This window comes from Eucyclogobius newberryi, unplaced genomic scaffold (genome assembly GCF_026437365.1).
Source record: "Eucyclogobius newberryi isolate DKJ021-1_F unplaced genomic scaffold, fEucNew1.0.hap1 SCAF_247, whole genome shotgun sequence".
Classification (NCBI taxonomy): Eukaryota; Metazoa; Chordata; class Actinopteri; order Gobiiformes; family Gobiidae; genus Eucyclogobius; species Eucyclogobius newberryi.
This window is the reverse complement of record NW_027315887.1, coordinates 7501-35277: the sequence shown is the minus strand read 5'-3', so window position 1 is coordinate 35277 and position 27777 is coordinate 7501. Positions and strand designations below refer to the sequence as shown.

At 52.9% G+C, this 27777-nt stretch overlaps 1 protein-coding gene across 1 annotated transcript in view; it reads right to left on the bottom strand.

Moving 5' to 3' along the window:
• LOC140372538 (uncharacterized) overlaps window positions 1-27777 on the bottom strand; it is a 112890-nt gene that overhangs the window by 84134 nt on the left and 979 nt on the right. The window contains 14 exon segments of the mRNA XM_072459670.1: window positions 4012-4110; window positions 5602-5706; window positions 6380-6490; window positions 9823-9924; window positions 10524-10634; window positions 14073-14183; window positions 14335-14445; window positions 14946-15053; window positions 17613-17723; window positions 18077-18190; window positions 19045-19155; window positions 20913-21023; window positions 21693-21791; window positions 27515-27625. Of these exon segments, the coding sequence (XP_072315771.1) occupies window positions 4012-4110; window positions 5602-5706; window positions 6380-6490; window positions 9823-9924; window positions 10524-10634; window positions 14073-14183; window positions 14335-14445; window positions 14946-15053; window positions 17613-17723; window positions 18077-18190; window positions 19045-19155; window positions 20913-21023; window positions 21693-21791; window positions 27515-27625 (1515 nt within the window).

The window sequence follows — 27777 nt, the reverse complement described above, 5'->3', positions numbered from 1 at the left end:
GATGGTGGCGAGAGGACACGATGGTGCGGCGAGAGGACACGATGGTGGCGAGAGGACACGATGGTGGCGAGAGGACACGATGGTGCGGCGAGAGGACACGATGGTGCGGCGAGAGGACACGATGGTGGCGAGAGGACACGATGGTGCGGCGAGAGGACACGATGGTGGCGAGAGGACACGATGGTGGCGGGAGGACACGATGGTGCGGCGAGAGGACACGATGGTGCGGCGAGAGGACACGATGGTGCGGCGAGAGGACACGATGGTGGCGGGAGGACACGATGGTGGCGGGAAGACACGATGGTGGCGAGAGGACACGATGGTGCGGCGAGAGGACACGATGGTGCGGCGAGAGGACACGATGGTGCGGCGAGAGGACACGATGGTGCGGCGAGAGGACACGATGGTGCGGCGAGAGGACACGATGGTGGCGAGAGGACACGATGGTGGCGAGAGGACACGATGGTGGCGGGAGGACACGATGGTGGCGAGAGGACACGATGGTGCGGCGAGAGGACACAATAGTGGTGAGAGGACACGATGGTGGCGAGAGGACACGATGGTGGCGAGAGGACACGATGGTGGCGAGAGGACACGATGGTGGCGAGAGGACACGATGGTGCGGCGAGAGGACACAATAGTGGTGAGAGGACACGATGGTGGCGAGAGGACACGATGGTGCGGCGAGAGGACACGATGGTGGCGAGAGGACACGATGGTGGCGAGAGGACACAATGGTGGCGAGAGGACACGATGGTGGCGAGAGGACACGATGGTGCGGCGAGAGGACACGATGGTGGCGAGAGGACACGATGGTGGCGGGAGGACACGATGGTGCGGCGAGAGGACACGATGGTGCGGCGAGAGGACACGATGGTGCGGCGAGAGGACACGATGGTGGCGGGAGGACACGATGGTGGCGGGAGGACACGATGGTGGCGAGAGGACACGATGGTGCGGCGAGAGGACACGATGGTGCGGCGAGAGGACACGATGGTGCGGCGAGAGGACACGATGGTGCGGCGAGAGGACACGATGGTGCGGCGAGAGGACACGATGGTGGCGAGAGGACACGATGGTGGCGAGAGGACACGATGGTGGCGGGAGGACACGATGGTGGCGAGAGGACACGATGGTGCGGCGAGAGGACACGATGGTGCGGCGAGAGGACACGATGGTGCGGCGAGAGGACACGATGGTGCGGCGAGAGGACACGATGGTGCAGCAAGAGGACACGATGGTGCGGCGAGAGGACACGATGGTGCGGCGAGAGGACACGATGGTGCGGCGAGAGGACACGATGGTGGCGAGAGGACACGATGGTGGCGAGAGGACACGATGGTGGCGAGAGGACACAATGGTGGCGAGAGGACACGATGGTGGCGAGAGGACACGATGGTGGCGAGAGGACACGATGGTGCGGCGAGAGGACACGATGGTGGCGAGAGGACACAATAGTGGTGAGAGGACACGATGGTGCGGCGAGAGGACACGATGGTGGCGAGAGGACACGATGGTGGCGGGAGGACACGATGGTGGCGAGAGGACACGATGGTGCGGCGAGAGGACACGATGGTGGCGAGAGGACACGATGGTGGCGGGAGGACACGATGGTGCGGCGAGAGGACACGATGGTGGCGAGAGGACACGATGGTGGCGGGAGGACACGATGGTGGCGAGAGGACTCGATGGTGCGGCGAGAGGACACGATGGTGGCGAGAGGACACGATGGTGCGGCGAGAGGACACGATGGTGGCGAGAGGACACGATGGTGGCGGGAGGACACGATGGTGGCGAGAGGACACGATGGTGCGGCGAGAGGACACGATGGTGCGGCGAGAGGACACGATGGTGGCGAGAGGACACGATGGTGGCGGGAGGACACGATGGTGGCGAGAGGACACGATGGTGCGGCGAGAGGACACGATGGTGCGGCGAGAGGACACTATGGTGCGGCGAGAGGACACGATGGTGCGGCGAGAGGACACGATGGTGCAGCAAGAGGACACGATGGTGCGGCGAGAGGACACGATGGTGCGGCGAGAGGACACAATAGTGGTGAGAGGACACGATGGTGCGGCGAGAGGACACGATGGTGGCGAGAGGACACGATGGTGGCGAGAGGACACGATGGTGGCGAGAGGACACGATGGTGGCGAGAGGACACGATGGTGGCGAGAGGACACGATGGTGCGGCGAGAGGACACGATGGTGGCGAGAGGACACAATAGTGGCGAGAGGACACGATGGTGCGGCGAGAGGACACGATGGTGGCGAGAGGACACGATGGTGGCGGGAGGACACGATGGTGCGGCGAGAGGACACGATGGTGGCGAGAGGACACGATGGTGGCGGGAGGACACGATGGTGGCGAGAGGACACGATGGTGCGGCGAGAGGACACGATGGTGGCGGGAGGACACGATGGTGCGGCGAGAGGACACGATGGTGCGGCGAGAGGACACGATGGTGGCGAGAGGACACGATGGTGCGGCGAGAGGACACGATGGTGGCGAGAGGACACGATGGTGGCGGGAGGACACGATGGTGGCGAGAGGACACGATGGTGCGGCGAGAGGACACGATGGTGCGGCGAGAGGACACGATGGTGCGGCGAGAGGACACGATGGTGCAGCGAGAGGACACGATGGTGCGGCGAGAGGACACGATGGTGCGGCGAGAGGACACAATAGTGGTGAGAGGACACGATGGTGCGGCGAGAGGACACGATGGTGGCGAGAGGACACGATGGTGGCGAGAGGACACGATGGTGCGGCGAGAGGACACAATAGTGGTGAGAGGACACGATGGTGGCGAGAGGACACGATGGTGGCGAGAGGACACGATTGTGGCGAGAGGACACGATGGTGGCGAGAGGACACGATGGTGCGGCGAGAGGACACAATAGTGGTGAGAGGACACGATGGTGGCGAGAGGACACGATGGTGGCGAGAGGACACGATGGTGCGGCGAGAGGACACGATGGTGGCGAGAGGACACGATGGTGGCGAGAGGACACGATGGTGCGGCGAGAGGACACGATGGTGGCGAGAGGACACGATGGTGGCGAGAGGACACAATGGTGGCGAGAGGACACGATGGTGGCGAGAGGACACGATGGTGGCGAGAGGACACGATGGTGCGGCGAGAGGACACGATGGTGGCGAGAGGACACAATAGTGGTGAGAGGACACGATGGTGCGGCGAGAGGACACGATGGTGGCGAGAGGACACGATGGTGGCGGGAGGACACGATGGTGGCGAGAGGACACGATGGTGCGGCGAGAGGACACGATGGTGGCGAGAGGACACGATGGTGCGGCGAGAGGACACGATGGTGGCGAGAGGACACGATGGTGGCGGGAGGACACGATGGTGGCGAGAGGACACGATGGTGCGGCGAGAGGACACGATGGTGCGGCGAGAGGACACGATGGTGCGGCGAGAGGACACGATGGTGGCGAGAGGACACGATGGTGGCGGGAGGACACGATGGTGGCGAGAGGACACGATGGTGCGGCGAGAGGACACGATGGTGCGGCGAGAGGACACGATGGTGCGGCGAGAGGACACGATGGTGCGGCGAGAGGACACGATGGTGCAGCAAGAGGACACGATGGTGCGGCGAGAGGACACGATGGTGGCGAGAGGACACGATGGTGGCGAGAGGACACGATGGTGGCGAGAGGACACGATGGTGCGGCGAGAGGACACGATGGTGGCGAGAGGACACAATAGTGGTGAGAGGACACGATGGTGCGGCGAGAGGACACGATGGTGGCGAGAGGACACGATGGTGGCGGGAGGACACGATGGTGCGGCGAGAGGACACGATGGTGGCGAGAGGACACGATGGTGGCGAGAGGACACGATGGTGGCGGGAGGACACGATGGTGGCGGGAGGACACGATGGCGGCGAGAGGACACGATGGTGCGGCGAGAGGACACGATGGTGGCGGGAGGACACGATGGTGCGGCGTTCAGCGGCTGAACAGGAGCGAGCGCTGCGTACGTCACTGATGTTGTCGCTCTGGTCTCGGGCGTGAGTCGTCTGCAGCGTCTGTGGCATCAGGTGGAACAGAGCAGGACCAGGACTCTGTCTGTACTGCAGCTGCAACAGACACGCTACATCAGTCCAAACTGAACACTGAGCGTCTGCAGCACACTGCGCAGCTGCAGCGTCACACTGAGCAGCTGCAGCGTCACACTGAGCAGCTGCAGCGTCACACTGAGCGTCACACTGAGCAGCTGCAGCGTCACACTGAGCAGCTGCAGCGTCACACTGAGCAGCTGCAGCGTCACACTGAGCGTCACACTGAGCAGCTGCAGCGTCACACTGAGCAGCTGCAGCGTCACACTGAGCGTCACACTGAGCGTCACACTGAGCAGCTGCAGCGTCACACTGAGCGTCACACTGAGCAGCTGCAGCGTCACACTGAGCAGCTGCAGCGTCACACTGAGCAGCTGCAGCGTCACACTGAGCGTCACACTGAGCAGCTGCAGCGTCACACTGAGCGTCACACTGAGCAGCTGCAGCGTCACACTGAGCGTCACACTGAGCAGCTGCAGCGTCACACTGAGCAGCTGCAGCGTCACACTGAGCGTCACACTGAGCAGCTGCAGCGTCACACTGAGCGTCTGCAGCATCACACTGAGCAGCTGCAGCGTCACACTGAGCGTCACACTGAGCAGCTGCAGCGTCACACTGAGCAGCTGCAGCGTCACACTGAGCGTCACACTGAGCAGCTGCAGCGTCACACTGAGCAGCTGCAGCGTCACACTGAGCAGCTGCAGCGTCACACTGAGCGTCACACTGAGCGTCACACTGAGCAGCTGCAGCGTCACACTGAGCAGCTGCAGCGTCACACTGAGCAGCTGCAGCGTCACACTGAGCGTCACACTGAGCGTCACACTGAGCAGCTGCAGCGTCACACTGAGCGTCACACTGAGCAGCTGCAGCGTCACACTGAGCAGCTGCAGCGTCACACTGAGCGTCACACTGAGCAGCTGCAGCGTCACACTGAGCGTCTGCAGCATCACACTGAGCAGCTGCAGCGTCACACTGAGCGTCACACTGAGCAGCTGCAGCGTCACACTGAGCAGCTGCAGCGTCACACTGAGCGTCACACTGAGCAGCTGCAGCGTCACACTGAGCAGCTGCAGCGTCACACTGAGCAGCTGCAGCGTCACACTGAGCGTCACACTGAGCGTCACACTGAGCAGCTGCAGCGTCACACTGAGCAGCTGCAGCGTCACACTGAGCAGCTGCAGCGTCACACTGAGCGTCACACTGAGCGTCACACTGAGCAGCTGCAGCGTCACACTGAGCGTCACACTGAGCAGCTGCAGCGTCACACTGAGCAGCTGCAGCGTCACACTGAGCGTCACACTGAGCAGCTGCAGCGTCACACTGAGCGTCACACTGAGCAGCTGCAGCGTCACACTGAGCGTCACACTGAGCAGCTGCAGCGTCACACTGAGCAGCTGCAGCGTCACACTGAGCGTCACACTGAGCAGCTGCAGCGTCACACTGAGCAGCTGCAGCGTCACACTGAGCGTCTGCAGCATCACACTGAGCAGCTGCAGCGCTCCCGTGCAGTACCTGGCTGAGCAGATGAGAGGCTTCTTTAGCGTGTTTAGTCTCCAGAGTCTGAGGCAGGGACGAGAACAGAGACGGAGCCTTCTTCATGGACTTCCTGTAGGACGTCTAAACAGGAAACACAATTCTTGAACCTTTACTTTGACAAGCACTTCCTCCTGTTGAACCCGCCAAAGTAAAAACATCCATAATGACTCAGGAGTGATAAAGGAGGCATTAAGAGCTCCAGGGGGTTTGGGGTCCTCGCCCAGAAATACTGCACTAAACGTTACACTTTGATGAAGTTTGCTGCACAATAAAAGTACAAATATCTCAACAAACTAAATATATTGCAATAACACTAAGCTCCGCCTTTAAATGTGTGTTTTAAAGTGAAAAACATATTTAACACTTTAATACTTATTTCCCTAAAGACCTTAATCTGAGTCTTGTCAAAGTGAAGCTTTTGTTTTGAACTCAGGACTCCCATGATGCTTTGCTCTCACCTGGCTCTGGAGGACTCCCATGATGCTTTGCTCTCACCTGGCTCTGGAGGACTCCCATGATGCTTTGCTCTCACCTGGCTCTGGAGGACTCCCATGATGCTTTGCTCTCACCTGGCTCTGGAGGACTCCCATGATGCTTTGCTCTCATCTGGCTCTGGAGGACTCCCATGATGCTTTGCTCTCACCTGGCTCTGGAGGACTCCCATGATGCTTTGCTCTCACCTGGCTCTGGAGGACTCCCATGATGCTTTGCTCTCACCTGGCTCTGGAGGACTCCCATGATGCTTTGCTCTCACCTGGCTCTGGAGGGTGGAGATCCTCTGGTAGAACTCAGTGTCTGTCGTCTGAGGGAGCTGAGAGTAGAAGCTCTGAGACAGAGACCTGCGTCCATCCTCACGGTATTTCACCTGAGAGAACAAACCAGCACTAAAGCAGGACTAAAGCAGGACTAAAGCAGGACTAAAGCAGGACTAAAGCAGGACTAAAGCAGGACTAAAGCAGGACTAAAGCAGGTCTAAAGCAGGACTAAAGCAGGACTAAAGCAGGACTAAAGCCGGTCTAAAGCAGGACTAAAGCAGGTCTAAAGCAGGACTAAAGCAGGTCTAAAGCAGGACTAAAGCAGGTCTAAAGCAGGTCTAAAGCAGGTCTAAAGCAGGACTAAAGCAGGACTAAAGCAGGTCTAAAGCAGGACTAAAGCAGGTCTAAAGCAGGTCTAAAGCAGGACTAAAGCAGGACTAAAGCAGGACTAAAGCAGGACTAAAGCAGGTCTAAAGCAGGTCTAAAGCAGGTCTAAAGCAGGACTAAAGCAGGTCTAAAGCAGGTCTAAAGCAGGTCTAAAGCAGGACTAAAGCAGGTCTAACAGGACTAAAGCAGGTCTAAAGCAGGTCTAAAGCAGGTCTAAAGCAGGACTAAAGCAGGACTAAAGCAGGACTAAAGCAGGACTAAAGCAGGACTAAAGCAGGTCTAAAGCAGGTCTAAAGCAGGTCTAAAGCAGGACTAAAGCAGGACTAAAGCAGGTCTAAAGCAGGTCTAAAGCAGGTCTAAAGCAGGACTAAAGCAGGACTAATGCAGGACTAAAGCAGGTCTAAAGCAGGACTAAAGCAGGACTAAAGCAGGTCTAAAGCAGGTCTAAAGCAGGTCTAAAGCAGGTCTAAAGCAGGACTAAAGCAGGACTAAAGCAGGACTAATGCAGGACTAAAGCAGGTCTAAAGCAGGACTAAAGCAGGACTAAAGCAGGTCTAAAGCAGGTCTAAAGCAGGTCTAAAGCAGGTCTAAAGCAGGACTAATGCAGGACTAAAGCAGGTCTAAAGCAGGACTAAAGCAGGACTAAAGCAGGTCTAAAGCAGGACTAAAGCAGGACTAAAGCAGGACTAAAGCAGGACTAAAGCAGGACTAAAGCAGGACTAAAGCAGGTCTAAAGCAGGTCTAAAGCAGGACTAAAGCAGGTCTAAATCAGGACTAAAGCAGGACTAAAGCAGGTCTAAAGCAGGACTAAAGCAGGTCTAAAGCAGGTCTAAAGCAGGTCTAAAGCAGGTCTAAAGCAGGTCTAAAGCAGGACTAAAGCAGGACTAAAGCAGGTCTAAAGCAGGACTAAAGCAGGACTAAAGCAGGTCTAAAGCAGGTCTAAAGCAGGTCTAAAGCAGGTCTAAAGCAGGACTAAAGCAGGACTAAAGCAGGTCTAAAGCAGGACTAAAGCAGGACTAAAGCAGGTCTAAAGCAGGACTAAAGCAGGACTAAAGCAGGACTAAAGCAGGTCTAAAGCAGGACTAAAGCAGGACTAAAGCAGGACTAAAGCAGGTCTAAAGCAGGTCTAAAGCAGGACTAAAGCAGGACTAAAGCAGGTCTAAAGCAGGACTAAAGCAGGACTAAAGCAGGACTAAAGCAGGTCTAAAGCAGGTCTAAAGCAGGACTAAAGCAGGACTAAAGCAGGTCTAAAGCAGGACTAAAGCAGGTCTAAAGCAGGTCTAAAGCAGGTCTAAAGCAGGACTAAAGCAGGACTAAAGCAGGACTAAAGCAGGACTAAAGCAGGTCTAAAGCAGGACTAAAGCAGGTCTAAAGCAGGACTAAAGCAGGACTAAAGCAGGTCTAAAGCAGGTCTAAAGCAGGACTAAAGCAGGACTAAAGCAGGACTAAAGCAGGTCTAAAGCAGGACTAAAGCAGGACTAAAGCAGGTCTAAAGCAGGTCTAAAGCAGGACTAAAGCAGGTCTAAAGCAGGACTAAAGCAGGACTAAAGCAGGACTAAAGCAGGTCTAAAGCAGGACTAAAGCAGGACTAAAGCAGGTCTAAAGCAGGTCTAAAGCAGGACTAAAGCAGGTCTAAAGCAGGACTAAAGCAGGACTAAAGCAGGACTAAAGCAGGTCTAAAGCAGGACTAAAGCAGGACTAAAGCAGGTCTAAAGCAGGTCTAAAGCAGGACTAAAGCAGGTCTAAAGCAGGACTAAAGCAGGACTAAAGCAGGACTAAAGCAGGACTAAAGCAGGACTAAAGCTGGACTAAAGCAGGTCTAAAGCAGGACTAAAGCAGGACTAAAGCAGGTCTAAAGCAGGTCTAAAGCAGGACTAAAGCAGGTCTAAAGCAGGACTAAAGCAGGACTAAAGCAGGACTAAAGCAGGTCTAAAGCAGGACTAAAGCAGGACTAAAGCAGGTCTAAAGCAGGTCTAAAGCAGGACTAAAGCAGGTCTAAAGCAGGACTAAAGCAGGACTAAAGCAGGACTAAAGCAGGTCTAAAGCAGGTCTAAAGCAGGACTAAAGCAGGTCTAAAGCAGGTCTAAAGCAGGACTAAAGCAGGACTAAAGCAGGACTAAAGCAGGTCTAAAGCAGGTCTAAAGCAGGACTAAAGCAGGTCTAAAGCAGGACTAAAGCAGGACTAAAGCAGGTCTAACAGGACTAAAACAGGTCTAAAGCAGGACTAAAGCAGGTCTAAAGCAGGTCTAAAGCAGGTCTAAAGCAGGACTAAAGCAGGACTAAAGCAGGTCTAAAGCAGGACTAAAGCAGGTCTAAAGCAGGTCTAAAGCAGGACTAAAGCAGGTCTAAAGCAGGACTAAAGCAGGACTAAAGCAGGTCTAAAGCAGGACTAAAGCAGGACTAAAGCAGGTCTAAAGCAGGACTAAAGCAGGACAAAAGCAGGACTAAAGCAGGACTAAAGCAGGACTAAAGCAGGTCTAAAGCAGGTCTAAAGCAGGTCTAAAGCAGGTCTAAAGCAGGACTAAAGCAGGTCTAAAGCAGGACTAAAGCAGGACTAAAGCAGGTCTAAAGCAGGACTAAAGCAGGACTAAAGCAGGTCTAAAGCAGGACTAAAGCAGGACAAAAGCAGGACTAAAGCAGGACTAAAGCAGGACTAAAGCAGGTCTAAAGCAGGACTAAAGCAGGACTAAAGCAGGTCTAAAGCAGGTCTAAAGCAGGTCTAAAGCAGGTCTAAACCAGGACTAAAGCAGGACTAAAGCAGGTCTAAACCAGGTCTAAAGCAGGACTAAAGCAGGACTAAAGCAGGACTAAAGCAGGTCTAACAGGACTAAAGCAGGTCTAAAGCAGGTCTAAAGCAGGACTAAAGCAGGACTAAAGCAGGTCTAAACCAGGACTAAAGCAGGTCTAAAGCAGGACTAAAGCAGGTCTAAAGCAGGACTAAAGCAGGACTAAAGCAGGTCTAAAGCAGGACTAACAGGACTAAAGCAGGTCTAAAGCAGGACTAACAGGACTAAAGCAGGTCTAAAGCAGGACTAAATGCCCTCTGCTCTCTCACCTCGCTGATGGCGTCCTGGAGCTCTCGGGTGAAGTGGCTCTCGTTGGTTTCACTCAGAGTTGAATAAGAGGACGAGCTCGTGTCTTTGAGTCTGTATTTCACCTGGAAGAGAGAAGTCTGCAGTGAAAACACTTTTATCCTCTGAGTCTGTTTCCTCTTTGTGTCTTTACCTCTGAGTCTGTTTCCTCTTTGTGTCTTTACCTCTGAGTCTGTTTCCTCTTTGTGTCTTTACCTCTGAGTCTGTTTCCTCTTTGTGTCTTTACCTGAGTCTGTTTCCTCTTTGTGTCTTTACCTCTGAGTCTGTTTCCTCTTTGTGTCTTTACCTCTGAGTCTGTTTCCTCTTTGTGTCTTTACCTCTGAGTCTGTTTCCTCTTTGTGTCTTTACCTCTGAGTCTGTTTCCTCTTTGTGTCTTTACCTCTGAGTCTGTTTCCTCTTTGTTTCTTTACCTCTGAGTCTGTTTCCTCTTTGTGTCTTTACCTCTGAGTCTGTTTCCTCTTTGTTTCTTTACCTCTGAGTCTGTTTCCTCTTTGTGTCTTTACCTGACTGAGTCTGTTTCCTCTTTGTGTCTTTACCTGACTGAGTCTGTTTCCTCTTTGTGTCTTTACCTGACTGAGTCTGTTTCCTCTTTGTGTCTTTACCTCTGAGTCTGTTTCCTCTTTGTTTCTTTACCTCTGAGTCTGTTTCCTCTTTGTGTCTTTACCTGACTGAGTCTGTTTCCTGTCTCTTTGGCGTGCAGCGTCTCCAGAGTCTCCGGGAGCAGGTGAAACAGAGGGACGCGCAGGTCTTTCGTCCCGGCCTCTCGGTACTTGACCTGTGGAACATAAGTCAGCGGTCAGGAGGGAGAAAGAGGTCAGGAGGGAGTCAGCGGTCAGGAGGGAGAAAGAGGTCAGGAGGGAGTCAGCGGTCAGGAGGGAGAAAGAGGTCAGGAGGGAGAAAGAGGTCAAGAGGGAGAAAGAGGTCAGGAGGGAGTCAGCGGTCAGGAGGGAGAAAGAGGTCAGGAGGGAGAAAGAGGTCAGGAGGGAGAAAGAGGTCAGGAGGGAGAAAGAGGTCAGGAGGGAGTCAGCGGTCAGGAGGGAGAAAGAGGTCAAGAGGGAGAAAGAGGTCAGGAGGGAGTCAGCGGTCAGGAGGGAGAAAGAGGTCAGGAGGGAGAAAGAGGTCAGGAGGGAGAAAGAGGTCAGGAGGGAGAAAGAGGTCAGGAGGGAGTCAGCGGTCAGGAGGGAGAAAGAGGTCAAGAGGGAGAAAGAGGTCAAGAGGGAGAAAGAGGTCAGGAGGGAGAAAGAGGTCAGGAGGGAGTCAGCGGTCAGGAGGGAGAAAGAGGTCAGGAGGGAGAAAGAGGTCAAGAGGGAGAAAGAGGTCAGGAGGGAGTCAGCGGTCAGGAGGGAGAAAGAGGTCAGGAGGGAGAAAGAGGTCAGGAGGGAGAAAGAGGTCAGGAGGGAGAAAGAGGTCAGGAGGGAGTCAGCGGTCAGGAGGGAGAAAGAGGTCAAGAGGGAGAAAGAGGTCAGGAGGGAGTCAGCGGTCAGGAGGGAGAAAGAGGTCAGGAGGGAGAAAGAGGTCAGGAGGGAGAAAGAGGTCAGGAGGGAGAAAGAGGTCAGGAGGGAGTCAGCGGTCAGGAGGGAGAAAGAGGTCAAGAGGGAGAAAGAGGTCAAGAGGGAGAAAGAGGTCAGGAGGGAGAAAGAGGTCAGGAGGGAGTCAGCGGTCAGGAGGGAGAAAGAGGTCAGGAGGGAGTCAGCGGTCAGGAGGGAGAAAGAGGTCAAGAGGGAGAAAGAGGTCAAGAGGGAGAAAGAGGTCAGGAGGGAGAAAGAGGTCAGGAGGGAGTCAGCGGTCAGGAGGGAGAAAGAGGTCAGGAGGGAGAAAGAGGTCAGGAGGGAGTCAGCGGTCAGGAGGGAGAAAGAGGTCAAGAGGGAGAAAGAGGTCAAGAGGGAGAAAGAGGTCAGGAGGGAGAAAGAGGTCAGGAGGGAGAAAGAGGTCAGGAGGGAGTCAGCGGTCAGGAGGGAGAAAGAGGTCAAGAGGGAGAAAGAGGTCAAGAGGGAGAAAGAGGTCAGGAGGGAGAAAGAGGTCAGGAGGGAGTCAGCGGTCAGGAGGGAGAAAGAGGTCAGGAGGGAGAAAGAGGTCAAGAGGGAGAAAGAGGTCAGGAGGGAGTCAGCGGTCAGGAGGGAGAAAGAGGTCAGGAGGGAGAAAGAGGTCAGGAGGGAGAAAGAGGTCAGGAGGGAGAAAGAGGTCAGGAGGGAGTCAGCGGTCAGGAGGGAGAAAGAGGTCAAGAGGGAGAAAGAGGTCAGGAGGGAGTCAGCGGTCAGGAGGGAGAAAGAGGTCAGGAGGGAGAAAGAGGTCAGGAGGGAGAAAGAGGTCAGGAGGGAGAAAGAGGTCAGGAGGGAGTCAGCGGTCAGGAGGGAGAAAGAGGTCAAGAGGGAGAAAGAGGTCAAGAGGGAGAAAGAGGTCAGGAGGGAGAAAGAGGTCAGGAGGGAGTCAGCGGTCAGGAGGGAGAAAGAGGTCAGGAGGGAGTCAGCGGTCAGGAGGGAGAAAGAGGTCAAGAGGGAGAAAGAGGTCAAGAGGGAGAAAGAGGTCAGGAGGGAGAAAGAGGTCAGGAGGGAGTCAGCGGTCAGGAGGGAGAAAGAGGTCAGGAGGGAGAAAGAGGTCAGGAGGGAGTCAGCGGTCAGGAGGGAGAAAGAGGTCAAGAGGGAGAAAGAGGTCAAGAGGGAGAAAGAGGTCAGGAGGGAGAAAGAGGTCAGGAGGGAGTCAGCGGTCAGGAGGGAGAAAGAGGTCAGGAGGGAGTCAGCGGTCAGGAGGGAGAAAGAGGTCAGGAGGGAGAAAGAGGTCAGGAGGGAGAAAGAGGTCAAGAGGGAGAAAGAGGTCAAGAGGGAGAAAGAGGTCAAGAGGGAGAAAGAGGTCAGGAGGGAGAAAGAGGTCAGGAGGGAGTAAGCGGTCAGGAGGGAGAAAGAGGTCAGGAGGGAGTCAGCGGTCAGGAGGGAGAAAGAGGTCAGGAGGGAGAAAGAGGTCAGGAGGGAGAAAGAGGTCAAGAGGGAGACACCGGTCAGGAGGGAGAAAGCGGTCAGGAGGGAGAAAGAGGTCAGGAGGGAGACACCGGTCAGGAGGGAGACACCGGTCAGGAGGGAGACACCGGTCAGGAGGGAGACAGCGGTCAGGAGGGAGACAGCGGTCAGGAGGGAGAAAGCGGTCAGGAGGGAGAAAGAGGTCAGGAGGGAGAAAGCGGTCAGGAGGGAGAAAGCGGTCAGGAGGGAGACACCGGTCAGGAGGGAGACAGCGGTCAGGAGGGAGACAGCGGTCAGGAGGGAGAAAGAGGTCAAGAGGGAGAAAGAGGTCAGGAGGGAGAAAGAGGTCAGGAGGGAGTCAGCGGTCAGGAGGGAGAAAGAGGTCAGGAGGGAGTCAGCGGTCAGGAGGGAGAAAGAGGTCAGGAGGGAGAAAGAGGTCAGGAGAGAGAAAGAGGTCAAGAGGGAGAAAGAGGTCAGGAGGGAGAAAGAGGTCAGGAGGGAGTCAGCGGTCAGGAGGGAGAAAGAGGTCAGGAGGGAGTCAGCGGTCAGGAGGGAGAAAGAGGTCAGGAGGGAGAAAGAGGTCAGGAGGGAGAAAGAGGTCAAGAGGGAGAAAGAGGTCAAGAGGGAGAAAGAGGTCAAGAGGGAGAAAGAGGTCAGGAGGGAGAAAGAGGTCAGGATGGAGTCAGCGGTCAGGAGGGAGAAAGAGGTCAGGAGGGAGAAAGAGGTCAGGAGGGAGAAAGAGGTCAAGAGGGAGACACCGGTCAGGAGGGAGAAAGCGGTCAGGAGGGAGAAAGAGGTCAGGAGGGAGACACCGGTCAGGAGGGAGACACCGGTCAGGAGGGAGACAGCGGTCAGGAGGGAGAAAGCGGTCAGGAGGGAGACAGCGGTCAGGAGGGAGACAGCGGTCAGGAGGGAGAAAGCGGTCAGGAGGGAGAAAGCGGTCAGGAGGGAGACAGCGGTCAGGAGGGAGAAAGAGGTCAGGAGGGAGAAAGAGGTCAGGAGGGAGACAGCGGTCAGGAGGGAGACACCGGTCAGGAGGGAGACAGCGGTCAGGAGGGAGAAAGCGGTCAGGAGGGAGACAGCGGTCAGGAGGGAGAAAGCGGTCAGGAGGGAGAAAGCGGTCAGGAGGGAGACAGCGGTCAGGAGGCAGAAAGAGGTCAGGAGGGAGAAAGAGGTCAGGAGGGGGAAAGAGGTCAGGAGGGAGACACCGGTCAGGAGGGAGAAAGCGGTCAGGAGGGAGACAGCGGTCAGGTGCTGCGGACCTCGCTGAGCAGCTTCGACAGCTCTTTGGCCCTCTGAGTGAGCGGCGTGTGGGAGAGCTGCTGGAACAGGCTGCTCTGGTTCTGCTGCTTCACACGACCCCTGTACTTCACCTGAAGAATACACAGTACAATACACAGTACTATACACAGTACTACATCCACCTGTGTACTTCAGCCTGTCACAAACAACGGCCTGGACTGAGAGAGGACTGGAGGAGGGGCCTGTATTACCTCACTCTGCAGGAGGCGGGGCCTGCATTACCTCACTCTGCAGGGCGTCGGCCTCTTTGGCGTGTTGAGTCTCTAAAGTCTGAGGCAGCAGAGAAAACAGGTTCAGCCTCATCTCCTTCAGACTCTCCTCTTTGTACTTCACCTGAAACACAAACATGTGAAAGGGACAAAAAGACTGGACTTACAAAACCTCAGATCCAGATTTCTGTCTCACATTCATAAAACTACAACTGTGTTTTTACTTTTGTCTCTTTTTGATTTGGGGAATGATTAAACCTCGATCTCTCATTCATTCATAGTTCTGGTGGTGTGTTTTGAGGGAGGTTTTGAAGTGAAAAGGGGCGGGCTGTACCTGGCTGACGAGCTCGGAGGTGAGTTTGGAAAGGGGCGGGGCTGGGGCGGGGCTGTACCTGGCTGACGAGCTCGGAGGTGAGTTCGGAAAGGGGCGGGGCTGGGGCGGGGCTGTACCTGGCTGACGAGCTCGGAGGTGAGTTTGGAAAGGGGCGGGGCTGGGGCGGGGCTGTACCTGGCTGACGAGCTCGGAGGTGAGTTTGGAAAGGGGCGGGGCTGGGGCGGGGCTGTACCTGGCTGATGAGCTCGGAGATGAGTTTGGAAAGGGGCGGGGCTGGGGCGGGGCTGTACCTGGCTGATGAGCTCGGAGGTGAGTTTGGCGTGAGCCGTGTCCAGAGTCTGAGGCAGGACTGAGAAGAGACTGGAGCTGGACTTTGGAGCTGCTTCTCTGTAACAACTCTGAAAGTACAAGAGGAAAAGAGTTAGGACTAGAACCAGGGAAGAACCAGGACTAGAACCAGGACTGAACTAGGACTAGAACCAGGACTGAACTAGGACTAGAACCAGGGAAGAACCAGGACTAGAACCAGGACTGAACTAGGACTAGAACCAGGGAAGAACCAGGACTAGAACCAGGACTGAACTAGGACTAGAACAAGGGAAGAACCAGGACTAGAACCAGGACTGAACTAGGACTAGAACCAGGGCAGAACTAGGACTAGAACCAGGAAAGAACCAGGACTAGAACCAGGACTGAACCAGGACTAGAACCAGGAAAGAACCAGGACTAGAACCAGGACTGAACTAGGACTAGAACCAGGGAAGAACCAGGACTAGAACCAGGAAAGAACCAAGACTAGAACCAGGGAAGAACCAGGACTAGAACCAGGACTGAACTAGGACTAGAACCAGGGCAGAACTAGGACTAGAACTAGGACTAGAACCAGGGAAGAACCAGGACTAGAACCAGGACTGAACTAGGACTAGAACCAGGACTAGAACCAGGAAAGAACCAGGACTAGAACCAGGACTGAACTAGGACCAGAACCAGGGCAGAACCAGGACTAGAACTAGGACTAGAACCAGGGAAGAACCAGGACTAGAACCAGGACTGAACTAGGACTAGAACCAGGGAAGAGCCAGGACTAGAACCAGGACTGAACTAGGACTAGAACCAGGACTGAACTAGGACTAGAACCAGGGAAGAACCAGGACTAGAACCAGGACTGAACTAGGACTAGAACCAGGGAAGAACCAGGACTAGAACCAGGACTGAACTAGGACTAGAACAAGGGAAGAACCAGGACTAGAACCAGGAAAGAACCAGGACTAGAACCAGGACTGAACTAGGACTAGAACCAGGGAAGAACCAGGACTAGAACCAGGACTGAACTAGGACTAGAACCAGGGAAGAACCAGGACTAGAACCAGGAAAGAACCAGGACTAGAACCAGGACTGAACTAGGACTAGAACCAGGGAAGAACCAGGACTAGAACCAGGAAAGAACCAGGACTAGAACCAGGACTGAACTAGGACTAGAACCAGGGAAGAACCAGGACTAGAACCAGGAAAGAACCAGGACTAGAACCAGGACTGAACTAGGACTAGAACCAGGGCAGAACTAGGACTAGAACTAGGACTAGAACCAGGGAAGAACCAGGACTAGAACTAGGACTAGAACCAGGGAAGAACCAGGACTAGAACCAGGACTGAACTAGGACTAGAACCAGGGAAGAGCCAGGACTAGAACCAGGAAAGAACCAGGACTAGAACCAGGACTGAACTAGGACCAGAACCAGGACTAGAACCAGGAAAGAACCAGGACTAGAACCAGGACTGAACTAGGACCAGAACCAGGGCAGAACCAGGACTAGAACTAGGACTAGAACCAGGGAAGAACCAGGACTAGAACCAGGACTGAACTAGGACTAGAACCAGGGAAGAGCCAGGACTAGAACCAGGAAAGAACCAGGACTAGAACCAGGACTGAACTAGGACCAGAACCAGGACAGAACCAGGACTAGAACTAGGACTAGAACCAGGGAAGAACCAGGACTAGAACCAGGAAAGAACCAGGACTAGAACTAGGGCAGAACCAGGACTAGAACTAGGACTAGAACCAGGGAAGAACCAGGACTAGAACCAGGAAAGAACCAGGACTAAACCAGGACTAAACCAGGACTAAACCAGGTCTAAACCAGGACTGAACCAGGACTGAACCAGGACTAAACCAGGTCTAAACCAGGTCTAAACCAGGACTGAACCAGGACTAAACCAGGTCTAAACCATGACTAAACCAGGACTAAACCAGGTCTAAACCAGGTCTAAACCAGGTCTAAACCAGGTCTAAACCAGGACTAAACCAGGTCTAAACCAGGACTGAACCAGGACTAAACCAGGTCTAAACCAGGACTAAACCAGGTCTAAACCAGGTCTAAACCAGGACTGAACCAGGACTAAACCAGGACTAAACCAGGTCTAAACCAGGACTGAACCAGGACTGAACCAGGTCTAAACCAGGACTAAACCAGGTCTAAACCAGGTCTAAACCAGGACTAAACCAGGTCTAAACCAGGTCTAAACCAGGTCTAAACCAGGTCTAAACCAGGACTAAACCAGGTCTAAACCAGGTCTAAACCAGGACTGAACCAGGACTAAACCAGGTCTAAACCATGACTAAACCAGGACTAAACCAGGTCTAAACCAGGTCTAAACCAGGTCTAAACCAGGTCTAAACCAGGACTAAACCAGGTCTAAACCAGGACTGAACCAGGACTAAACCAGGTCTAAACCAGGTCTAAACCAGGTCTAAACCAGGTCTAAACCAGGACTGAACCAGGACTAAACCAGGTCTAAACCAGGTCTAAACCAGGTCTAAACCAGGACTGAACCAGGTCTAAACCAGGTCTAAACCAGGTCTAAACCAGGACTAAACCAGGTCTGAACCAGGACTAAACCAGGTCTAAACCAGGACTGAACCAGGACTGAACCAGGACTAAACAGGGCAGAAGTCTCACCTGGCTCTGCAGCTCTCCCACGGTCCGGGCGTGTTGTGTCTGGAGCGTCTGAGGAAGCTGATGGAACAGAGTCTGGGACAGTCTCCTCCTGCTCTGCTCCACGTACTTCCTCTGGAACAAAACCCCCTCTGACATGAGCTGATATGTAAGTCCAGATGAACTCACGTCTGACATGAGCTGATATGTAAGTCCAGATGAACTCACGTCTGACATGAGCTGATATGTAAGTCCAGATGAACTCACGTCTGACATGAGCTGATATGTAAGTCCAGATGAACTCACGTCTGACATGAGCTGATATGTAAGTCCAGATGAACTCACGTCTGACATGAGCTGATATGTAAGTCCAGATGAACTCACGTCTGACATGAGCTGATATGTAAGTCCAGATGAACTCACGTCTGACATGAGCTGATATGTAAGTCCAGATGTAGTTCAGGTTCAGGAGGTGTCGAGTCGGGTACCTGGCTGTGCAGAAGGTTCATGTCTTTGGCAAACTGCATGTCCTGAGTGTTCGGCAGCTGAGAATACAACGACGAGGGCGCTCCTTTCACCAGCAGCTTCGGACGATAACTCACCTGGAAAACACCAGGACACAGACTGTGCACCAGAGTCTCCAAACACCAGGACACAGACTGTGCACCAGAGTCTCCAAACACCAGGACACAGACTGTGCACCAGAGTCTCCAAACACCAGGACAAAGACTGTGCACCAGAGTCTCCAAACACCAGGACACAGACTGTGCACCAGAGTCTCCAAACACCAGGACACAGACCGTGCACCAGAGTCTCCAAACACCAGGACACAGACTGTGCACCAGAGTCTCCAAACACCAGGACACAGACTGTGCACCAGAGTCTCCAAACACCGGGACACAGACCGTGCACCAGAGTCTCCAAACACCAGGACACAGACTGTGCACCAGAGTCTCCAAACACCAGGACACAGACCGTGCACCAGAGTCTCCAAACACCAGGACAAAGACTGTGCACCAGAGTCTCCAAACACCAGGACAAAGACTGTGCACCAGAGTCTCCAAACACCAGGACAAAGACCTGCAGGACTAAGTAACATTTTCACCTCATCAAAAATCCCTGTGATGGTTAAATACTTCTGTTCTGGTGTTTGAAGTGTCCTTCGTCGCCTCCTGCTGTCTCGACCTGAAGACAACTCTCCTGAGAAACCCTGGCTCTTGTTTTGTGTGTGATTATCATGACTTATTTTGATAAAGAAAGAAAAAAAAGCCTTTAAGTCCGTTCTCTGACGTTGTCATTTCACACAGGAGCAGCAGGGGGAGCTCTACCACAGATTCAACTGTTCTTTCCACTGGATTTATTTGTGCTCATTTTTCATATTTCCTTTCAGTTCGCAGCCCTGGTTGTGGCTAGAGCGCCCCCTGCTGGTGATGCGTGCTGCTGGTGGGCGCAGTACCTCGCTCTGCAGCTGGGTGAGCTCCAGAGCGTGCTGGATCTCGGGCGTGTCCGACAGACGAGAGTAAAGAGACAGAGACGCTCTCCTCCGCCCGTCCTCCGAGTACTGGACCTGCAACACAAGAGTCACCGCAATATGAACATGGCAAGCCCCGCCTCTTCATAGTGATAAGCCCCGCCTCTTCATAGTGATAAGCCCCGCCTCTTCATAGTGATAAGCCCCGCCTCTTCATAGTGTAAGCCCCGCCTCTTCATAGTGTAAGCCCCGCCTCTTCATAGTGATAAGCCCCGCCTCTTCATAGTGATAAGCCCCGCCTCTTCATAGTGATAAGCCCCGCCTCTTCATAGTGTAAGCCCCGCCTCTTCATAGTGATAAGCCCCGCCTCTTCATAGTGTAAGCCCCGCCTCTTCATAGTGTAAGCCCGCCTCTTCATAGTGATAAGCCCCGCCTCTTCATAGTGTAAGCCCCGCCTCTTCATAGTGTAAGCCCCGCCTCTTCATAGTGTAAGCCCCGCCTCTTCATAGTGTAAGCCCCGCCTCTTCATAGTGTAAGCCCCGTCTCTTCATAGTGATAAGCCCCGCCTCTTCATAGTGTAAGCCCCGCCTCTTCATAGTGTAAGCCCCGCCTCTTCATAGTGATAAGCCCCGCCTCTTCATAGTGATAAGCCCCGCCTCTTCATAGTGTAAGCCCCGCCTCTTCATAGTGATAAGCCCCGCCTCTTCATAGTGTAAGCCCCGCCTCTTCATAGTGTAAGCCCCGCCTCTTCATAGTGTAAGCCCCGCCTCTTCATAGTGATAAGCCCCGCCTCTTCATAGTGTAAGCCCCGCCTCTTCATAGTGATAAGCCCTGCCTCTTCATAGTGTAAGCCCCGCCTCTTCATAGTGATAAGCCCCGCCTCTTCATAGTGTAAGCCCCGCCTCTTCATAGTGATAAGCCCCGCCTCTTCACAGTGATAAGCTCAGCCTCTTCATAGTGTAAGCCCCGCCTCTTCATAGTGTAAGCCCCGCCTCTTCATAGTGATAAGCCCCGCCTCTTCATAGTGTAAGCCCCGCCTCTTCATAGTGATAAGCCCCGCCTCTTCATAGTGTAAGCCCCGCCTCTTCATAGTGTAAGCCCCGCCTCTTCATAGTGATAAGCCCCGCCTCTTCATAGTGTAAACCCCGTCTCTTCATAGTGTAAGCCCCGCCTCTTCATAGTGTAAGCCCCGTCTCTTCATAGTGTAAGCCCCGCCTCTTCATAGTGTAAGCCCCGCCTCTTCATAGTGATAAGCCCCGCCTCTTCACAGCGATAAGCTCAGCCTCTTCACAGTATAAGCCCCGCCTCTTTACCGTATAAGCCCTGCCTCTTTACCATATAAGCCCCGCCTCTACACAGTATAAGCCCCGCCTCTGCACAATGATGAGCCCCGCCTCTTCACAGTGATAAGCCCCGCCTCTGCACAGTGATAAGCCCCGCATCTGCACAGTGATAAGCCCCGCCTCTTCACAGTGATAAGCCCCGCCTCTTCACAGTGATAAGCCCCGCATCTGCACAGTGATAAGCCCCGCATCTGCACAGTGATAAGCCCCGCCTCTTCACAGTGATAAGCCCCGCCTCTTCATAGTGATAAGCCCCGCATCTGCACAGTAATAAGCCCCGCCTCTTCACAGTGATAAGCCCCGCATCTGCACAGTGATAAGCCCCGCCTCTTCACAGTGATAAGCCCCGCATCTGCACAGTGATAAGCCCCGCCTCTACACAGTGATAAGCCCCGCCTCTACACAGTGATACGCCCATAATGATCCAAAGTCTCTGATAATGAAGCATGAACATTCTCTGTGAGTTAAAGCACAGGTAGAACATGCAAACTCTGCTGTGAGGCGTGGCACCTGGCTCTGGAAGGGCATCAGGCTCTTGGCGTGTTGAGTCTGGCTGGTCTCAGGGAGCAGAGAGAACAGAGACGTGCGCCGCTCTCTCCGACCGACCTCGTAGTATTTATTCTGTCACACAATGTAAGAAGTACTGTTACTACGGAAACTACACAGACCAATCATCCTGTTCCAGGCGAGCCGAGGTCGTCCGCTCTGGAGGGGAATAACGGACCATCAGTGGCAACGCTCGGGTGGGGAATAACGGACCCTCAGTGGCAACGCTCGGGAGGGGAATAACAGACCCTCAGTGGCAACGCTCAGGAGGGGAATAACGGACCCTCAGTGGCAACGCTCGGGTGGGGAATAACGGACCCTCAGTGGCAACGCTCGGGAGGGGAATAACAGACCCTCAGTGGCAACGCTCGGGAGGGAATAACGGACCCTCAGTGTCAACGCTCAGGAGGGGAATAACGGACCCTCAGTGTCAACGCTCAGGAGGGGAATAACAGACCCTCAGTGGCAACGCTCAGGAGGGGAATTACGGACCCTCAGTGGCAACACTCGGGTGGGGAATAACGGACCCTCAGTGACAACGCTCGGGAGGGGAATAACGGACCCTCAGTGGCAACGCTCAGGAGGGGAATAACGGACCCTCAGTGTCAACGCTCGGGAGGGGAATAACAGACCCTCAGTGGCAACGCTCGGGGGGAATAACGGACCCTCAGTGGCAACACTCGGGTGGGGAATAACGGACCCTCAGTGACAACGCTCGGGAGGGGAATAACGGACCCTCAGTACCTCACTGATCAGGTCCTGCAGCTCTTTGTTGAACTGAGTCTCTGCTGTTTCAGGGAGAAGACTGAACAGAGACGAGGAGCTGTCCTGTCTGTACTTCAACTGAAAGAAAGGAAAGAGAGAAGATCAGGAGGTCTGTGTCCTGAGAGGAGGTCTGTGTCCTGAGAGGAGGTCTGTGTCCTGAGAAGAGGTCTGTGTCCTGAGAGGAGGTCTGTGTCCTGAGAGGAGGTCTGTGTCCTGAGAGGAGATCTGTGTCCTGTGTCCTGAGGGTCTGTGTCCTGAGTCCTGGGGGTCTGTGTCCTGAGGGTCTGTGTCCTGAGGGTCTGTGTCCTGAGGGTCTGTGTCCTGAGCGTCTGTGTCCTGAGCGTCTGTGTCCTGTGTCCTGAGGGTCTGTGTCCTGTGTCCTGAGTCCTGAGGGTCTGTGTCCTGAGTCCTGAGGGTCTGTGTCCTGAGCGTCTGTGTCCTGTGGGTCTGTGTCCTGAGGGTCTGTGTCCTGAGCGTCTGTGTCCTGTGGGTCTGTGTCCTGTGGGTCTGTGTCCTGAGGGTCTGTGTCCTGAGCATCTGTGTCCTGTGGGTCTATGTCCTGAGGGTCTGTGTCTTGAGGGTCTGTGTCCTGAACGTCTGTGTCCTGAACGTCTGTGTCCTGTGTCCTGAGGGTCTGTGTCCTGAGTCCTGAGGGTCTGTGTCCTGAGGGTCTGTGTCCTGAGCGTCTGTGTCCTGAGGGTCTGTGTCCTGAGGGTCTGTGTCCTGAGCGTCTGTGTCCTGTGGGTCTGTGTCCTGAGGGTCTGTGTCCTGAACGTCTGTGTCCTGAGGGTCTGTGTCCTGTGTCCTGAGGGTCTGTGTCCTGAGTCCTGAGGGTCTGTGTCCTGAGCGTCTGTGTCCTGTGGGTCTGTGTCCTGTGGGTCTGTGTCCTGAGGGTCTGTGTCCTGAGCGTCTGTGTCCTGAGGGTCTGTGTCTTGGGGGTCTGTGTCCTGAGCGTCTGTGTCCTGAGGGTCTGTGTCCTGAGGGTCTGTGTCCTGAGCGTCTGTGTCCTGAGGGTCTGTGTTCTGAGGGTCTGTGTCCTGAGCGTCTGTGTCCTGAGGGTCTGTGTCCTGAGGGTCTGAGTCCTGAGGGTCTGTGTCCTGAGCGTCTGTGTCCTGAACGTCTGTGTCCTGAGCGTCTGTGTCCTGAGGGTCTGTGTCCTGAGGGTCTGTGTCTTGAGGGTCTGTGTCCTGAGGGTCTGTGTCCTGAGGGTCTGTGTCCTGAGGGTCTGTGTCTTGAGGGTCTGTGTCTTGAGGGTCTGTGTCCTGAGGGTCTGTGTCCTGAGGGTCTGGCAAGGCAAGGCAAGTTTATTTGTAGAGCACATTTCATACACAAGGCAATTCAAAGTGCTTCACAGCAGGAAAAATGCATTCAAATCACAAAGAAATTACAGAAATACAATAAAATTAACTAAATTAAAAATTAACAATCCAACTGATTTTCTAAACTAATAAAATCACAAACAAAAGAGAAGAGTGCAAAGAAAAAATCCTTTCAGTCATATGCGCAGCTAAACAAAACTGTTTTTAGCTTAGATTTGAACATTGTCAGAGTAGAAGCCCGTCTCACATCTTCAGGAAGAATGTTCCAGATTTTAGCTGCATAAAACTGAAACGCAGATTCCCCATGTTTTGTCCTGACTCTGGCACCAGCAGGAGGCCGGTCCCTGAGGTCCTCAGAGTCCGAGATGGTTCATATGGCACTAACATATCCAAGATGTACTTTGGTGCTAGGCCATGGAGAGACTTGTACACAAGCAGAGCTGCTTTAAAGTCTCTTCTCTGAGCCACAGGGAGCCAGTGCAGAGACCTGAGAACAGGACTAATGTGATGGTACTTCCTGGTTCTAGTCAGGACTAATGTGACGGTACTTCCTGGTTCTAGTCAGGACCCGGGCAGCAGCGTTCTGGATGAACTGCAGCTGTTTTACAACTCGTTTGGAGAGACCAGTGAGCGGCCGTTACAGTAGTCTAATCTACTGGAGACAAACGCATGGATAAGTCTCTCTAAATCTGGTTTTGACACTATATTTTTGATTTTGGCAATGTTTTTTAGATGGTAAAAAGCTGCTGATGTTATTGATTTGACGTGGCTATTAAAGTTCAAGTCTGAGTCCATTATTACCCCCAGATTTCTAATTTGGTTTGTAGGTTTTAGAGCGAGACTCTGGAGGTGACCGCTAACACTTTCTCTTTGTTTCTGTGGGCCAAAAACGATTATTTCAGTCTTGTCTGAGTTCAGCTGGAGAAAGTGACAAACTGATCTGTTGGATGCAGTGACAGAGTGAATCTACTGGTCCATAGTCACCTGCCGATAGTGAAACATAGATCTGAGTGTCGTCTGCATAATTGTGATAGGACACATTTTCACTGCGTATCAACTGACCTAATGGCAGCATGTAGAGGTTGAACAGAAGGGGACCCAGGACTGACCCTTGGGACACTCCACAGGTCAGGGTCATGTGGTCTGAGACACAGCTACCAATTTCAACAAAGTACTTCCTGTCTTCCAGATAGGGCCTTAACCAGTTTAGGGCAGTGCCAGTGATGCCCACCCAGTCCTCTAGTCTCTGTAAGAGGATCCCATGATCGACAGTGTCAAAAGCAGCACTCAGATCTAACAGAATTAAGACTGAGGCTTTGCCCGTGTCAGTGTTCAGGCGGATGTCATTTGTCACCTTGACAAGAGCAGTCTCAGTGCTGTGATGAGGTCTAAAACCTGACTGAAAAACATCAAATGAGTTGTTTATTAAGAGGAAATCTGTGAGCTGTTGGTAAACAACCTTTTCAAGGACTTTGCCCCAAAATGGCAGATTAGAGATGGGCCGGTAATGACTCAGTACTGCGGCATCAAGACTGCTCTTCTTTAGGAGAGGCTTTATGACCGCAGTTTTCAAAGACATTGGGAATGTTCCAGATTGAAGCGACATGTTAACTATGTGAGTGAATGGTGCTAACAAACTGTTCAGCACAGACTTTAGAAATTTGGTGGGTAACACATCAAGGCAGCATGTAGATGAACTCAGACTGGTGATGATCTCATGGACAGTTTTATCAGTTACTGGTGCAAAGTGAGTTAGCTCTAAGTGTCTTGGTGGTTTTAGGGTATTTTTTTGCATTGTGGGATTTATAGCATTTTTAATGCCCTGAACTTTGTCATTAAAGAATAATGCAAACTCATTACACTTGGATGTGGAAATGAGTTCTAACGGCAGCTGAGCTGGAGGGTTTGTTAATCTGTTTACTGTGGCAAACAGGACACGCGAGTTGTTACTGCAGCTTCCAATTATTTCAGAAAAATATCTTTCCCTAGTTCTACATAAGATTAGGTTGTACATGTTCAGCTTTTCTTTGTAAATCTCTTTTTGAACCTGGAGCTTTGACTTGCGCCATTTCCGTTCGGCCCTGCGGCACTCCCTTTTCTGTGCCCTGACCGAATCATCATTCCTCCACGGCGCCTTCTGCTTATTTTTAACCATTTTAGCCTTTATAGGGGCGATGGTGTCCAGAACATTCAAAACACTAGATGTAACAGAGTTCAACAAATCATTTACATTAGAACATGAGACATTTTCAAAGTTTATCATTTCCATAAACAGTGCACCTGTGCCATCACTTATGTGTCTCCTCTGAACAACTGCAGGACCAACCGGAGGTTTGGGAGAAACAGACAGGTCAAAGAAGACACAGAAATGATCAGACAGAGCAACATCGATCACATTAACATTTGAAATATTTACCCCCTTTGTAATTATGAGATCTAGAGTGTGTCCTTTGCTGTGGGTGGGGCCTCTCACATGCTGAGTAAGACTGAAGGTTTCAAGGACAGCATCAAGCTCTTTAGCGTTTCTGTCACAAATATTATCAACATGCACATTGAAAATCACCTGTAATGACCAAACCATCAAAGTCTGTGCATATGACTGAAAGCATCTCAGTAAAATCATCAATAAAACTTTGGCAGTGCTGGGGAGGCTTGTATAAAACAATGAAGAGAATGGATGGAGACCGTTTTAGCTCCATTTTAAAGGATACATACTCAAATGATGAAAACACCCCAAAAGACAACCTGCGGGTAATTATTTCATCTCTAAAGACAGCACAGACTCCACCCCCTTTTTTGTTTTCTAGTGTTTCAGATTCAAACTTAAAGTTGGGTGGAGCAGATTCTATCAGAACTACATTTCCTGTGTTTTTGTCAAGCCATGTTTCAGTTAAAAACATAAAATCAAGATTATAAGAAGAAATAAAATTATTAATTAAGAGAGATTTGTTACATAAGGATCTGACATTTAGCACAGCAAGTTTCAGACTAGTTTCAGTGAGACTGGGCTTTATCTTTTCACAGGGAATATGAATCACATTTCTCAGATTGGGCCTGACTCGCATTTTGTTTTTCCATCTCTGTGATGATGTGACTACAGAAATAGCACTAGGGGGGGCTCTTTTTACATAGGGCCCCGGGTTGGTTTGATTTTTAATGTGACAATAAGTCCCGGCAACGCTGAGACCCAGTGCATCCTAGCTATGGGAGATACCAGGTGAAAGGCGAGTTTGGATGGGTGGTGGGGCTTTTGTAACCAAGGAGAGTTTGGGACCAGGTGAGAGGCGAGGGGGGATGGGTGGTGGGGCTTTTGTTGGTGTAGTCGGCATAGCCCTTGCTATATTGGGCGTGAGTGGAGCCATCTTAATGCCTGATTTGATCAGACTTTCAAAATGGCTGGGAAGGCCCATGGGTGAGAGTGGAGATGAGAAGGAGAATGATGAATCTTTAGTGGGAGTAGATGTTGCAGGGGGAACCCAGGGCTGGTGTGAAGGCAGGGGCGATGACAGGGATGTTGTTGGGCTTGTCACAGATGGGTTCAAGGCCTTTGAAGATTGTTCCTTTGCTGGAGGTGAATGTGGAGCAGCTGGAGCTGAATCCTTTGCTGGTGGTGGTGGAGCAGCTGCTGATGAATCCTTTGGTGGAGGCTGAGGTTGTGGTGCTTTTGATGTTGAAACATTGGCTCGGTCTCTGGCTGATGGAGCAGGAATTCTTCTCTCATTCCTCTCTTCTCTAACTATCTGCTCAGGACCCTGTCCAGGCCAAGTCCAATGCCTCAGAGCGTGGAGCAGGTTCTCTGTCAGCACCCTCACTCCACCTCTGCATAGGTGGGGGCCATTTCTCTTAAACAGGTCCTCTCGTTTCCAGAATAGATAGAAGTTCTCAATATAGTGTAGTCCTCTCGGGGAACACTCTTTGGACAGCCATGTGTTCAGCTGAAGAAGCCGGCTAAACTTGTTTATCCTCCTGTCGATGTTTGGAAGAGGTCCACTTATGAATGTTTTGATTTCCATTTTATCAAGCACGTCGAATAACTTCAAGAAGTCTTTTTTCAAAACTTCAGTCTGTTCCCGCCGCATGTCCACTGCACCCACGTGCACAATCAGCTGTTTAGCTCCTCCATGTGTCCTCCTGTGTCCTGAGAGTCTGTGTCCTGAACGTCTGTGTCCTGAGCGTCTGTGTCCTGTGGGTCTGTGTCCTGAGGGTCTGTGTCCTGAGAGTCTGTGTCCTGAACGTCTGTGTCCTGAGCGTCTGTGTCCTGAGGGTCTGTGTCCTGAGTGTCTGTGTCCTGAGCGTCTGTGTCCTGAGGGTCTGTGTCCTGTGGGTCTGTGTCTTGTGGGTCTGGGTCCTGAGAGTCTGTGTCCTGAACGTTTGTGTCCTGAACGTCTGTGTCCTGAACGTCTGTGTCCTGAGCGTCTGTGTCTTGAGCGTCTGTGTCCTGAGGGTCTGTGTCCTGAGCGTCTGTGCCTCAGAGGAACAGACCTGGCTCTGCAGCTGTGATGTCTCTCTTGCTCTCTGGGTCTCGGGCGTGTCAGGTAAGACTGAGTAGAGGGACACGGCGGCCTCCTTCAGCCCCTCGGCTCTGTACTGACTCTGCAACACACAAACAAACAAACAAACAAACACACACACACACACACAAACAAACAAACACACAAACAAACAAACAAACAAACATGTATGAGAAACCCTGGCTCTTTCTCATAGTTGTTCATGTTAAAACACAAACAGCAGCGACCGCTCTA